This window comes from Ailuropoda melanoleuca, chromosome 6 (genome assembly GCF_002007445.2).
Source record: "Ailuropoda melanoleuca isolate Jingjing chromosome 6, ASM200744v2, whole genome shotgun sequence".
Taxonomy (NCBI): domain Eukaryota; kingdom Metazoa; phylum Chordata; class Mammalia; order Carnivora; family Ursidae; genus Ailuropoda; species Ailuropoda melanoleuca.
In genome coordinates, this window is record NC_048223.1 from 96172175 (window position 1) to 96187601 (window position 15427).

Below are 15427 nucleotides of genomic sequence, written 5' to 3' on the forward strand. Positions count from 1 at the left end.
GCGGTGCGTGCAGCGTTCCTGGCCTCTATCTGCCCCGTGTCAGCGGCACCTCCCACATGTGCCAACCAGAACGTCTCCAGACACTACCAACCACCCTCCCGAGAGCAAAACTGCCCCCAATTGAGAACCACTGGTTTAAATCAACAGACTCTAAATCAGTAAGAAGAAATTACTGTTTTTTAAATGGTCAAGACAGATCGGACTGCTGGCAAGTAGAAACCAGTGTACGTGTGCATTAACAAACAAAGTATGATACTGGGGACAAATAGAGACCTCACATCTCTGCTGCTGTGGTTGTGACTATGTTATCCTACACAAAACAGCTGTATTATTACCAATACTAATCGAAGGAAGAGTCGTCAAATGCCTGGACTGTCCCTTCTCCACTCGGCAAAATGGGCTTCGCCTCCTTGGTGAAACCACCCTCAGCCATAGGATCCTGTGCTCACCTTTCCTGTCTCCATAAAAGCTTGCCTTTCGTAGCAATTTACTTATTCATATGTCTGCTTGTCCCCAGACCATGAACTGCTCGTGGCCAAGAAATCATGCCTTGGTCATCTTAACATCCCAATTCCTAGCCTGTAGTAGATGCTCAATCAATGCCTTGAACGAGAGACAAAGGTGCGGCTTCTAGGCACACCAGCAAACCTCCCATCTAGACTCGCGCTTATGACTGAGGTGATGGGGGAAAACCGAAGGGAGAGGTAATGGGATGCAAGCCTTGAAGAATAAATAAAGTTTTGATAGACACAGCATGGGCAAGGGACTAGCACTGGCAAAGGTGTCCTGGCAGGTAAGGGCAATACCTGCGGGGGAGCTGGGGGGACTAGCTAGACTGGGTAAGGTTCAGGGTTAATGTAGACTTATACTGAGCCCAGATTTGGGGATCTGTGGATGCTAGGATAAAGAGTTAGCTTGCAGGATCGTTTGGGACAAGGAAGATCAGTCAGAAATGCTGGTTTTATCCTGACCCACATTGCTAAGGGTCTGAAGGAGTTCTAGAATTCCTGAAACCAAAATTTTTTCAAACCATGAAGTTCTGCCTGTAATTCATGATACCCTAAGAATGTCATTCTCATCACAACACACATCACTTTAAATTTCCCATGGGTTGAAGGGTTGCAGCGCCACAACTGCTAAGTAGGTCAATCTCCCGAACAGCAACCAAGGCAAGAACCAAGTTGAATGACCGACCGTCATTCACACATAAAAAGCCACGACGTGAGGCCGAGGACTCATACCGGTAAGGAGTATAGGAGCACGGCCACGAAGAGCAGCAGGACCAGCAAGATGAGCAGGCCGATGATGACCCACTTAAACCGGCGCCACACGATGAACTTCATGGTCTTACACGGGTTGATGAACCAGAGGAAGGAGGTTTCCGGTCGGCTGTGTTGCAAAGAAATGGTTTTACCTACCCAGCTCGGGTGGGACAGCTCTTTTACCTCGGGTCCTATCACACTTTTAAGGACAATTAATAATACTGATAAAGTCAAGAAAAGACATTATTCCCCTTAGTTGGCTGAGAAAGATTTTTTAACGTTTTATGGCCTCCCAAGATGCTGAAGATACTCTGGACTTTGGTTTTGTGGGAAAGGAGAAAGGTTAAAATGAACCTGGATCACCAAGCTCTCCATCCCCCACCTCCCCCATTAAGTGCAAAATTAAGACAACGCTGAATCCATTCCATTAAATGTATTGGAAGGGGGCTTTCAGACTGCAGGTGTTTGGGGATCAGACATCATGGAGAACAAAGAGGGCCTCTCACTTTGGTGGGTCCAGCTTGGGGTTCATGTTGGGTTCATCTCGTCCCTTCCCGGCTGGCCTCTCGTCCGCCTCCTTCTCATTGAGGATTTCCAACGTCATCTCCACTTTCCCCTTCAGTAAAGCAGAACAGGTTAAACACATGACATCACGTTTCACAAATATTTTCATTTCAACCCAAGGAGTATTCCCTGAGCAATGATTTTTATTCTTGTAAAACAATCCTTAGATTGCCTTAAATTTTCCTCAAGAGATTTCATCACATTTCCTCTTCCATGTGTTTCTGAACTGACCCCTTATGGGAATCTGAGAGGACAAATTGCTTTCCCTCCCCCTGCTGCTTGCTTCTCATTCTCTGTAGCCCATCCTCTAACTTGCTCATATCCATCTCCTTGCCTGCTCACACACTGTCCTTTGTAACTTTATTTGGACCAGATTAACCTAAATACTGCTGACAACACCACGTAGCACTAACTGAGCCTCCACGCTTCCCGCTTAGCCACACTCGCCCCACTGTACGGAGCAGGGAGGGCACTCCGTGGGTACCTGTGTACACTGTATACGCATGAACAAGCGAGTGAATGAGTGCTGCCTCTGTGTTCACATGGGTTCCTCGGTGATGCTCTGGACACCATTTAAGGCTTCTATGTGGATAATCCTGTGTGCAGCAGCCCTAGAAAGCAGGTACTGGGACAACCCTCATGTCACTCGAGGACCCTGAAGCTGAAAGAGGTCTAGAAACTTTTATGGCTGGGCTTGTCACGGGCTTTCTGGGACCCCGGAATGCCCACTAGGTCACCAATAGGCTGAGGACCCCAACCCTGACCAATGGTTCGGTGGTGGAGCCAAGTGACTCCCACGCTGACAAGTCAGACGAAGTGAGGGGTCTGACTGTGGCAAGTTGCTACATCTCCCCCGGCCTGTTTCGAGGGCTGGTTTTTATTTTACCTAGTTCAGTATTTTTTTTTATTCTTTAAGAACATTTAAAAAATTTTAAGCATGGTTAACATATAAGGTTACATCCCAGCCTGTTTCTTGAATCTACAAAATGGAGATAATGTACTTTCTGGAATTGGTCAGAACTAAACGAGATTATGTGTAAACTACTCGATAGTGGCAGAAAACAGTGGCAGAAAACAGTTACGTGGTTTCCTGGACCAGGGGTGGAGGGAATAGTAGACTGCAGAGGGCACAAGGAAACTTCTGGAGCAGTGGGAATGTTCTGGATCTTGATTCTAGTGGTGGTCTCAGGAGTGTCTGTATTAGTCAAAACTCATGGAATTGTGCACTATAAATAGGTGCAATTTATTTTATGTAAGTTATACCTCCAAGTTGTTTTCAAAAACAGGATTATGAACGTGAGGCACTTAGCATGTTGGCTGGCTCATAATCAATGATCTAGGATGTTAGGTGGTATTAATAGCAACAGTACATGATGAATGAGGTGGTCTGTGACATGGCATGGAAACCTGGACTTGTGCTTCTCTATCACACTCCACCTGGGAGTTCTCCAAATTTGCTTGTAAGTTTTTGGCCTTTGTGTCCAGTGGATGTCAGGGCTCCCTGCTTCCTCCACCTTTTTAAATTTACTTTTTTAAACAAGAGGAGTTTGAATTTGAAGTTCCTTTTTCTGTATTGAATTGTACCAAAAGCTCAGGATAACGTAGCCTTCCCGGTGAAGGAGGGTCCTCAAGAAACACAGTGTAGCAGCTCTGGCTCCCAGCTTTTCCATTCCAGTCCTCCACCACCTTCCACACAACCCCAAACATATGCTCCTGTCACGGGCCACCTTCTCTTGTGATCCCAGTACAAACCATTCCTATAATGTAAGGTCTCATCAATTTAACACTTCCTTATCTTATCTGGCATTGATTGAGAGAGGGCAGAGCCTAAATGACAAAAGGAATGAATGACCCAGAACTGGGAAATAGTCATACAGCCATCACGCGAGAGCCATCTTTATCCGCATAGCAGGGCCACCAGCCTTTCATGGACTTCTGCTCAAACAGTGAGGCGGTTTTTGCTTTAAGGGGGTTCATGGCTTTGAGGTCTGGAATCATGTCCAAATTGCATTTCTCTGATGATTTTGCTGGAATGATGGTGCGATGCAAGTCAAGTTCCAGGAAACCTAGCCAAGGAAACAATTAGACCCAAATAAGCTTCAGTGGATCAGCCATTGTTCACAAGTGAACAGAATGTTCTTGTCAGAAGAGAGGCAGACAGTGATTTTGAACAGGTGATGGGTGAGTTAGAGAAAGGGATCCCGGTAGACATTTAAAAGTCCTTCCAAACAGGATGGAAAGTGGTAGAAGAAATGTCTACTGCTCTGCATCTTACAGAGGGTGACACGGTTTATTTCTCAAAGATACGAACATAAACAGAGCTCTTCTACTAGCTCAAAAGAATTAAACCGCTATAGACTCGATGTGCAAAGTGCCCACAGCAGTCTCAAGCTACCCTGAACCGAGGCACCGTGAGCGCACAGGCTGCTCGTGCTGGCTTCGGAGTCATACCTTGCTGAAAGGTGAATGTTGAAGCTTTTTACCTTCAACTGGGGGGGGGGGTAAATTGATGAGGGGGTTTGGGGAGGCAGAGAACTCCAGGGAAGGCAAAGGCCTGTATATAAAGAGTGAGAGGGATACACAGCAGGCCAATGAGGCAGACCCAGGGCCTGGGAGAGGGAATTCAGAAGAGCGTTATGTTACTGTGGTGGTGGGGTGGGGGGTGTTTAACGAGGGCCTTTAACCGCAGAGCAGGATGGAGCTGAGGGAAACAACAAGGGCCAGTGACATGAGGGGGCTGAGAGCAGCTTGCAGGAGGGGGGAGCCCATTCTGATGTGCTGAGGAGGCAGAGTGAGTGGTCTGGACGTGGAGGCAGGGCTGTGGCATTCCCTTGTGAAAACAGACTTTGAGTGTTCATGGCAAGACCGGAGCTGGAGCTGGTCCAAGAGCCTCCTTTGGGGGCCCTTAAAAGCGGGTGGGGCCTGCAGAAAAGGGCAACATTCACTGCGCAAAATTTTCAGAGGGTTTGAGACAGCAAGCAGGCAGGCCACACTGCCCAGAGGACATCCAGGCAGTGAGTGTGCCCCAACCCTTAATTACCCGTGGTACTGGAGATTCAAATCACTGATTCCAGATTTTAATTGATTTTGCTAATTCCAAGTAAAATTTCTTAGAGAAAAGTATCCAAATGTAAGCCCTACCCAAATAGTCATCCAGAGAAAACTTGTCATTATCCCATATCTGAATGATGAGTCTGGGTGGGACCCGAAATTCAGTTTGGTCAATACTCCAGAAATGCTCCTAAAATGACAAGAGAAAGAAAAACTAAATGACACAGACTATTGGACTCTGAAACCTTCCCCTCTGGCTCCTTGAAGCCCCAGCATCAGGGCATGGGGCCTTTGTTTTCCTCAGCAACCCACCTCTAACACCCCCTCCCCCCTTGCCCTCAGCAGCCAGGTTCCCCAGGAAATCTCAAGGCCACCAGCTGGGTGACAAAAAGGTTGTCCCAGGCAATTCCCAAACAGAAGGTTGCCGGCCTCCCATGTTCCTATCGGTGTGACTCCCTGCCACCACTTCTGGGGTTTGGGGAGTGAGTATATCTGCCCCCCTCCCCCGCCCCAGACCACTATGGCCAGCTCCGACTCACCTCCTAAAGCCAGGCTGTTCTAGGCCAGCGCACACACTCACCTGTTGGGGTGTCACATTTGCTCTGTGACCTTCTACCCCCCCGCCACGGATGTCTGAGCACACTCATTTCACATGGGGGTGAGGAGACTGGGGTTCAGCTTTCCCTCTTTTATCAGCGTAGATTTCAAATGTCCTGACATTTTTGGCTTTTGAAAATATTGCTTTGTTTTACATGCTGTGGTCAACCAAGACCCCCAGATTCCTCATTCTAAAGTTAGGTGGAGGGGGACTGGGTAAGGGTCCTCCAAGTTCTCACCTCTGGTCTCTGCCTCTGCCTGAACAATCTTGGCCAAACACAGTAACACCTCCACAGGCTGATACACCTACATGCCGCAGGCCCAGCAGAATGGGATTCCCCCAGTGTTTCATGAATTTACAGAAAGGTGGTTGGGTGGTTCCTTGTTTTTCTTTTCTTTTTTCTTTTTTTTTTTTGGAATGGGGCAGAGGGAGAGGGAGAGAAAGATTCTTAAGCAGACTCCACGCCCAGAGCAAGCCCGACCTGGGGCTCGATCTCACAACCCTGAGATCATGACCTGAGCCAAAATCAAGAGTCGGATGCTTAACTGACTGAGCTACCCAGGCGCCCCTGTTTCTTGTTTTTCAGATGACATTCCAGAAATGTTGCCCTTTGCAGGGCTCAGGGGCCCTGGCTCTGAGGGGCTAGGAAGCCCATTCTGCTGTTGGCTGGCCTCACTGACTGTCTTGTGTGGGGTCATGTTCCTGGTGGCACGCAGGGCACTGAAAGGTCCAATGCTAGATGTGGGTAGGTAGGAAAGGCCTACCTGACCCTAAATCCCTCACCATCTGGAAGTGTGCATGATTTGACATCAGGTCGAGCCTCTATATCTCTAGAAAGTGCCCTTTGAAGGCATTTCTCTCACTTGGCATGGAAAAGTGCTCCCTACAGCAGCAGCACTGAGTAGGGCCAGCAGAGGGTAGGGTCTGGCTAGGTGGGACATGAGGCAGGAGCATTTTGATCAGGTGTGGGGAGAGGAGGTGAGCAGCCAGAGCTAGGGAAAGTTTACAGAATGTGGGGAGCAGGAATGAGACAGGGGATCTATAAAAGACATCTCTCATTATTGCCTGCCCAGATTTCAGGCCCCCTTTGTGGGGAAAAAGCATCCAGATTTTCCTTGGGGACTCTCCTCCAAGTCCATTCAGTTTGGGAAGAACTGACTCTGTTCCTAACTCCAGAGCTGGGCCAGTCTGAGCACTGCATCCCCAGGCCACGTTGGTTGGTTCAGGGATGGGAACGTGACCCAAACAGAGACATGGAGGCCCAATTCCAGAACTCTGGTTGGCACACTCTGGGGTTCTTCTCTTTCTGCTGAGGTTGCTGGGAGGGCAGGAGGTGGGCTGGGGCTGCAGGCAGCCATCTTACCTCACCAGGGAATGAGGTCCACGGGAGAGGGCAGAGAGAGGGGTGGAGAAAGTGAGAGCAATTCCTAAAGACATCAGTTCAACCTGAGATCCAACGTTGCTAAGCCAGCCAACCCTAGACTTTTTAGTAATGTGAACCAATAAATCACTTTTTGGGTATAAGCCAATTTGAATTGAGTTCTATAACTAGAGTCTTACTAATTAAGACCATGAGGGCCTTGAACCCTCATGGAAGTGCTTCTGAAGGAGGTAAAGCAGATGCCGAGGTCTAATGAAGAAGGTAAAAGGGAAATTTCACCTACTTTAATATCTTGCCTCTGTTGGGTTTACTAGATCCTTTACCCTGTCACCCACATTGGGAAAGGACAGCTGTCTTCCTGATCCTTCCAAACTGCACAGAGAGCTGTCTTAGCTCTGTTACCCTGGGCACATATCTGCACCTCTGTGGGTCTCAGCTTCCCCATCTGCATCAAGAAGGAGCCGGACATGACCTCAGAGGCGCTGAGTAGCTCCTACGTTCCCTGTATCTGTTAAGGCAGACCCATGACACCCACTTCCCATGGGCATAGATCAGAGCTCACTTTTTTAGCAATGATACAGAGTTGTTCAGCTGGGAGGTAGTCAAATGGGAAAACAAATCTCCAGTTAAAATTCCCTTCACCATCCAAAGACCTGTAATGGACATCTGTTTTCTGTTTGTTTTCTTCATTGCCAGAAATCCAGCTGAAAAGCAGAAGCAAACAGACTTTAGCTTCACGTGATTGACAGGTAATCTAGCCGCAAAACTGTGCAGTGATTAGGGGAGCGAAGGGCAGGAGAATTAATGCACTTTTCTTGGGCAGGTTCCAGTTATCTACGGAGCTGGAGGTGATTTATGAAGGGGAGGCGCTCTGTTGCATCCAACACAGGTTGTAGCCAAATAAAATAGAATTCCTCTAAAACCAAAGCAGGAAACCCTTTAGACTTCAGTTAGCAAGGATAAGGTGACATTTTCTGGAAAATATCAACAACTTAGCTTCTATTTGGGGAATGCTGAAACTTGCTGGCTATGGTGGTAGTCTTCCTAACTGTAACTCATCAGTGTCTGTCATCACTGCTAATAGGCTTAATGAATATGAGTTAGTTCAAAATTTTAGCATTTCCTCTTCCATATTTTACTTAAGCAAACAAAACAGGCACGACTCATCTTACAGTTTTTTTATTCCTAAATTCACTATGATCGCATTAACGAGACCAGCAAGGGAGATGTAAGCTGTTATTTCCATGTGTATATCAACGAAAATTCATTTCCATAAACAATTTAACATCTTAACTTTTGACAATTTGAAAAGTTTCCTGTGGCTTGTGCCTGGCAGGTAGTAGGCCTACTGAAGGAAGGAATGAATGAACATGTGGGGGAAGAAACTGATGTCATATCTGCCTGCTACTGGGAAGGGGCCGGTTTAGGAACTAGGAGAACGCTGGATTTTAGACTGCTAAAGTGGAGGAGGGCACGGTTCTCCACACTGATGGCCCCTGAGAATCCCACTGCAATCAACCGTGGAGTTTAAAAAACAACAAAAAAAGACTGATACCTGGACCCCCCCCCCCGCCCCCAGACAGATTCTCAGTAGGAGGCAGGCCGGACTATGAACTCACTCTGCCACTTACCATTCTGGGCTTCCTCTCCCATCTGCAAAGGAGGTTAACAATATGTGCTCCCTTCCCATGGTCAACATGAGGACAGAATGGAAGATGGTGGCTTAGAAGGGCCAGAATGGAAAGGGCGAAATCCTTAACTGTGTTACTAATCATCTGCTGTACTCAGCATGCCTTCTCTTATTCTTCCCAACAGCTACATAACTAGCTCCGTTTTACAGATGAGGAAACTGAGGTCCAGAAAGAATAATTAACTTCCACAAGATCACACAGCCAGTAATGGACAGAATTAAGTATTAATTAAGAATTATGAAGCCCTGGTTGATCTGACTCCAAAATCCAGGCCTATTCTTCTGCCTCAAGGGACCATGGAGACTACTAGAAAGTCACATGCTAACATTAGATCTGATTATTAGTAATGGTACTAACATCAATCAACTACAATAGTTGTCCTTTTTGCTAATTAACTAGCGAGATTCGTTGAAAGATCCAACTTTATTCACTTTTAAGCTTTTAACTTGCAGAAGAGAGTTCACACTCTTTGGCTAGGACCTCGGTGACTTCACCTCCTGACAAGGTCCCCAAAGTGCCACCATCCTCCTTCCCTAGACCACTCACCCCTTAAATAAGCTCTCCCCTCTCTTATTTTCCTGAATCTTTTCATATTGAATTCTAAATATGAATCTTTTCATATTTTTATTTTAAAACAAGTTAAACAACGACCCTATTTGTGTACACATATGTGTAACTTTGTATGCATCTAACACGGGAAGTGTCCTAGCTGTCCATTTTCCTGTGACAGAGAGTAAACAGTGTGTACCAGGGTCAGTGATATACTATGTATATCAGCGTGCAGTAGTTTACGCTAGGCATACTATTTATGCATAATTCATCTTTTCGCATATTTAGATTTTAATTCCAAATAGGACATGGTACTTCAGGTTGTGCTTTTATTCTTTGATTAGAGTTTTCTCTCAGTCCAGTATTCCTTGAGTTTGTTTCTCTGATTTGAAAAAAAAAAATGCTTATGACAGTCAAATAAATTTGCATATATATAATTAGCTGGGATTAGTTTTCCTTGGGGAATGGTAATAAGATCCTGAAATGAGAAAGAATAATGAAGAACTTGATGAAAGATTCCCTGTTTACAGTGAACTCAAATGATAGTAATTATGTCTTCGACAAAGTTTTGATTGAAGGCCACTTGGGATCATAAGTGAAACTTTGTTATCACTTTTTGAATATATTAAATTTCAACAAATCTTATTTTTTACATATCAAAGAACCAAACTTGGTCTATGTGGAATGGTAATCCTAATCGCTAACACACAGTGGATAGTTCATTTTCTGTGTCAGCGTGACGGGCCACAGGGTGCCCAGATGACACATTATTCTGGGTGTGTCTGTGAGGGTGTTTCTGGATGAGATTAGAACCTGAATTGGTGGACTGGGTGAGTAGGGTGCCCTCCCCAGTGTGGGTGGGCCTTATCCAATCTGCTGAAGGCCTGAATAGAACAGAAGGCAGAGGAGGGGGAGTCAGCCTTAACTACATCACCGGCTTGCCTGAGCCCCCAGCTGGCAGACGGCAGAACCATGGGACTTCTCTGCCTCCAGAATCATGTGTGTCAACTCCTTATAACAAACTCCTCTTTCTCCCCTGCGCCCCCCCCGTGCACATGTGTGTGCGCGTGCGTACACACACACACCCACACACACACTACTTGTTTTGTCTCTCTGGACAACCCTGACACACACAATGTTTACTATCTGCCAGGCACTGTCCTAAATGCTTTGAGTAACTCTATTCTGAATATCCCAGAGCAGCGGGTACTATCTTCATCTGCATTTTGCAGATGGGAAACCTCGAGCTCACTAACTTGCCCAGCTGGCAGGGAAAGTACCAGGTCGTTTGGCTACCGAGTCTGGCATTTTAATCACTACGCCGTTCTGTACTCAACCTCTTTGATCGGGGTGGAACATGAAACTAACACCAACACGGACTATTTGGAATTGAATGATACAAGGAAGAGGAGGAGGAACAGCTATGACACTTCACATGTTCGCATTCCATAAATGTTGGTGGAATCAAAGTTTTTTTTTTGAAATATGCTAATGTTTTCTCTTCTCCATGGACATTAGCTGCTGGTAGTAAAATATACAGAAACTGAAATTTAAAAGCCTTCCTTGTGTTTCTGGGGCTAGTTACTCAAGGTATCAAAAAGGAATAAAATGAACGGCATGACTAAAAAGAAATAACAAGGCTGCTAATAAACTGAACCCACTTTAAAAGAGAAATGTAGAAATATTTATCAGTGCTAATAGTCATTCGATACCTCTGCTTACAAACAAGATCCATACCGATTTCTCTTCTCTTTCTGTTCTCGCTCCCTGAGCAGACGGCACGCAAGGAATGAAACAGCTTCACCTTACCAAGGATCCTAGAGAGGACACCCTGAATAATGGTGACACTCACTCCTTGTCTGTCAAAGGCAAACGAGCACGCTAACCTTACCCTTTGACATAGATGTCACTCATTTCCTCTCCTGTGATGCTCTTCTCATCCAAGAGAACGTCCTTGGCATTCCAGATAATCACACGCAGGTAGTATCTGAAAGGAGCACATTTTGAAGGTGCTTTTTTCTCTGGTCCTGCACCAAGACCCCAGTCCAATGTAGCACAGTCTCAAGACTACTTACTTTTTGGCTTTCCTGGGGGTGATGTTGAAAGGAGGGCCCGGTGGCCCCAAACTCTTAGGGAAAACATCTACCCACATCTGAAGTTTCCCCTGAATCATTCAAAAATGAAAAAAGAAATTAAGTTGTATTATGAGTGGTAGAGACTTTAACTTTCAGATTTTCTAGGTGAAATTGTTTCTTGCCTGCCCACTTACTAGTCCATATGGAGAATAAAAAAGGAGAGCAGAGGAGCAAACCGAGATAAATCATCGGTCTTCACTGTCCTTCAGACCACCACTTCCCACTCTCACCAGGAGTCTCCGATGGCTGCACGTGCCCACCTCTAGCATAGTCTGAATGTCCCTTGGCTAATAAAAAGAGGGCTTCCCATCGCTAACACAACTCCCCCCCGCCCAGCCCACACACGTACCCTCTTACGATGACTTGAAAGTTGGGTTCTTCGCTCAGAACTCTATTGATCACATTGCCTACTTGTTATCAGTCCTGATTTTGTGACACCCAAAAGTTTCTCCACTTACCTCCAGATAGAAAATCAAAATAATGTAAAACGGTATTTAATTTATAAAATCTTACAACATGGCATTTTCAAAGGAGAGACCCAAACAACGGCAAGAACATTACTGTTCCCCAAAGTTGAGGACTCCCTGCCATCAGCTGGCTAGTGTCCACTACCGGGGAGGCAGCTTACAGGAAGGGGAAAGGTGAAAGCCCAAATGACACCTGTGATGCCATCTTGGTGAGGTTCTGCCATAGACCATGGCCATCTATCTGACTAGAATGCTCTTCCAGACAGGCTAGGAATGCCATTAACAAACCATACCAACCATATGAACCAACTTAAATTCCCCAAACTGTTTTTGGATGTTTTGTAGACTATACCTTCAGACTGGTCTTTAAGAAGGTTACCAAGGAAACTAGATTGGCTTCTGAATGCACGGTGATCAAAATGAGTTAACTGGAACTCTTGAGAAGGGATAGGTTTTCCTCTGGTCCTGACTCTCTCTAACCTCTAGGGCTCAAGGTAATACATCAAGCACGAAGCAGAACAAGAGGCATCTGGGTGTCTCCTAAGGCCCAGCCACAGTCTGTCCAGTTCAGTGGAGGGGAGGTGTGGATTCGTAGAGAGAAATCTTCCTCCCTTTATAATTTCTTGAGACTTTATTCAGTTGAAGGGTGGGAGGGGAGAGAGGAGGAGGAATGGGCTCTTTGGGGGGAAAGAATAAAAAAGAAAAGGACGAAATGGAAACGTAGAACAGAATAAAAGCAAGAAATGAGTGACAAAATAAACTAGTAAGCCCAGGCCACTTGTGGCCACTTTTTGGAGATAAGCTTGTCCACAGTTGTGTGGTCACTGTCAACAATATTTGCATCCATTGGATTACTATTTAAATGTGATTTCCTAGCCCCCTGCATTAGAACCCCCCAGGTACTTGTTAAAACTCCGATTTTGCCCCCCTCCCCCACATCGGACCTACTGGATCCGAATCTCTGCAGGCCTGGCCTGGGAATCTTCCTTGTTAACAAGATTCCACGCAGATTGTTCTGTCATTTGCCACATCTCTCCTTGCTTTTCTGGAGACTGCTCCTCCCGCATCACTATCCACGTGGTCCCTGTGATGAGCCACCTGGCGCACTGTGGCCCAGCTTCCTCCCTGGCTCTTTGGTCTCAGAACCACCTCACCCAAGTGGGGCCCAGTGCAGTGCTTCACCAGACCCTGCCCACCTGGCCCCGCCCACCAGCGGTGGACAGTTGGGCCAAGCTGGGGCAACCCATCCTTTCCTTGTTTGGAAGTAGACGGGGCTACATTATTACATAAAAACCTTAGAAACACTCTACAATATTCTGACGCATAGAAAGGTGATCACAGGAAGAGCGCAGACTAACAGAGATTCAGAGAGAGAAACAATCAAGAGATGGGGAAAGATCCTGGTCCAAGGTTGTTCTGAGCCGTAGTCACCTTCCTGCCTGGATTTAGTGAGTTACCTGGAAATTCTTACAATAAATTCCCCTTTGGGATAAAGCTAATCTGAGTTGCCTCTCTATTTCTTGTGCATCTAAAAGTGTCCAAAAGAAAGAACAGAGGCAAATCTAGGTCAGCTCCTGCCACTGAGTTTGGGATGTGGATGATGGGTCTTCACAGGAGAGCTCTTTTACCTGGGAAATGTTGGGCTGGAAGGTGCTGTGCAAAGTCCTGGTTTCCACATGCTCAGGGACCAGTCCCTGAGTCCTGAGGATGTGAAGGGCAAGACGCTCGTCAGGGGCCCCGAGGTGCTGGTGCAGAATTTTGTTGGCTTCTGGAATGGAAAATGGCATTGAAACAGAGACTGGCATCTGCAAACCGTTCAGCCAGACTGCCCTGATGGGCATGTAGCCCTTCATCCCAGAAGGACGAACTGGGCAGGCACTGCCGTGTGCGAACTTGGATCTGTGAAGGAGTCATGGACAGAAATAGCTCTTGACCATGGGCCCTGACACAACCAGGCTTACACCTGACTTGGGGGCTGCCAATAGCAAAGGGGCCAGAACACACCAGAATGTGTATGTGAGAGCAGCCTATATTTACTTTTCTGGCAGAGGCTCACAGCCAGATTCTGTATCCCAGACTCCCTTGCAGTTAGGTGTGGCCACACGACCTAGTCTGGCTCAAATGTAACACAGGTAGAAGTGACGTGTGTGTCGCTTCTAGACCTGGTACATAAAACCCTCTCGGAAAGAGATTCTAGGTGCTATTCCCTTTTGGATGCAGAAGAAACAGCAACTTGAGATGCCTGGGTTAAAGAAGAGCAGAGCCGCAAGACAGAAGGGCCTGGCTCCGGGACGCGTTGCTGCCTGTTGGAATACTGACTGTGAATTTCAGAGAAATAAACTATTGTTTTAAGTCACTGACATGTGGAAGCTTAATTGTTCCAGCAGCTAGCATTAAAATACTGTGGCATTTTAAAATCGGCCCTTAAATTCTCTGACACTCTCCCCTGGAGAGGTGGAGGCTCTGTCCTCTTCCTCTGAATCTAGAGACATATCTGAGCACTAAAGTGTGGAGAGAGAATGCTGGGTGACTTCTCAGGCGAGGCAGGCAAGGCCACGTAGCCTCTGCTTGGCCCTGTTGGGATGCTTGCTCTGAAGGAAGCCAGCTGCCATGTAGGGAGCATGAGTATCTGGAGACGGGCCTTTTGGAAGGCCCTGAGGAAGTGTTCTGATCATTAGCCCCAGCCAAGAGCCTGCATCAGCCGGCGGCCATGTGCACGGGCCATCGTGGACACTCCCCCTGCCTCCATCCTGGACACCTGGCTCCGTCAAGCCTTTGGATGACTATAGCCCTGCCCTGCCCCCAACATCTGACAGCAACCAACCATAGGAGCAGCTTAGGTGAGAACCCCGCCCCGTGAGCCCCTCCTGAATTCCTGACCTGCAAAACTATATGCAAAACAAAATGGGTATTTTTCAGCCACTACGTTTTGGGGTGATTTGTTAGGTAACAATAGTAACTGGAATGAGCCTGGTGATTGAGACAGTTTTGGGAGAGTTATTTGGGGGTAATTTAAGGGCCGACTTGACTATGAGGCCACGATGCTTGCCAGTTAACTCCCAGTCCCTCTTGCAAGTTCTTATGTTGACAAACACCTCAACATTTCCTAAGCATCTCATCATCCCTGGTATTGACTAAGTCTTCTTCAAATGGAAGGACAAAACAGTTTCTTGCAACGTCAAGAATAAACAGTTGAGGACTGGGAAAGCACCTTCACTCCCATGGGTCTGTATTCAGCCCTCTCTGGAGATCCTGTGCGCCGTTCAAGGCAAGCCCCACTGCCACCCGCTCTGGGAAACCCTCCCTCCCTACAAAACACTGAATAACACTGAAAACTTATGCTCTATGACGCTTATCTCAGGCTTTGTTATAGTGCAGCTAGCTGGCTATGTGTCAGGACAGATTGTATTGTAAATAACTGCTGGAGAAAGAACAAGACCCCAAGCTCAGACGTGGGCCAGATGTGAACTCAGAGGATTCTTCAACCCCCCACGTCCCTGGGCCTTCTCAGAGAAGGGCTGGAAGAACGATGGACTAAGCCTGGAGGAGAAATTCTTACACTACCACCTGAGTACTTTCGAGCTAAATTATGAACTAATTATGCATCACACAGAAAGCAGTTCATTACTAGAACTTTGTGTTCAAAGCTCAAATGGCTATGACCTAAAAAGGTCAAGTGAAACATAAGACAGACAAGAAAATGTGTACATTTTGACACTTGACAAGACA

At 46.6% G+C, this 15427-nt stretch overlaps 1 protein-coding gene across 3 annotated transcripts in view; it reads right to left on the reverse strand.

Annotated features, from left to right (window-relative positions):
- MYOF (myoferlin) overlaps positions 1-15427 on the reverse strand; it is a 150535-nt gene that overhangs the window by 865 nt on the left and 134243 nt on the right. For all 3 annotated transcript variants that reach the window (XM_019796275.2, XM_002916109.4, XM_034662965.1), the window contains 8 exons: positions 13327-13466; positions 11172-11260; positions 10988-11083; positions 7419-7560; positions 4968-5067; positions 3702-3892; positions 1769-1878; positions 1242-1389 (listed from right to left, as the gene is read on the reverse strand). In XM_019796275.2, the coding sequence (XP_019651834.2) occupies positions 1242-1389; positions 1769-1878; positions 3702-3892; positions 4968-5067; positions 7419-7560; positions 10988-11083; positions 11172-11260; positions 13327-13466 (1016 nt within the window). The remainder of the gene's footprint in view (positions 1-1241; positions 1390-1768; positions 1879-3701; positions 3893-4967; positions 5068-7418; positions 7561-10987; positions 11084-11171; positions 11261-13326; positions 13467-15427) is intronic.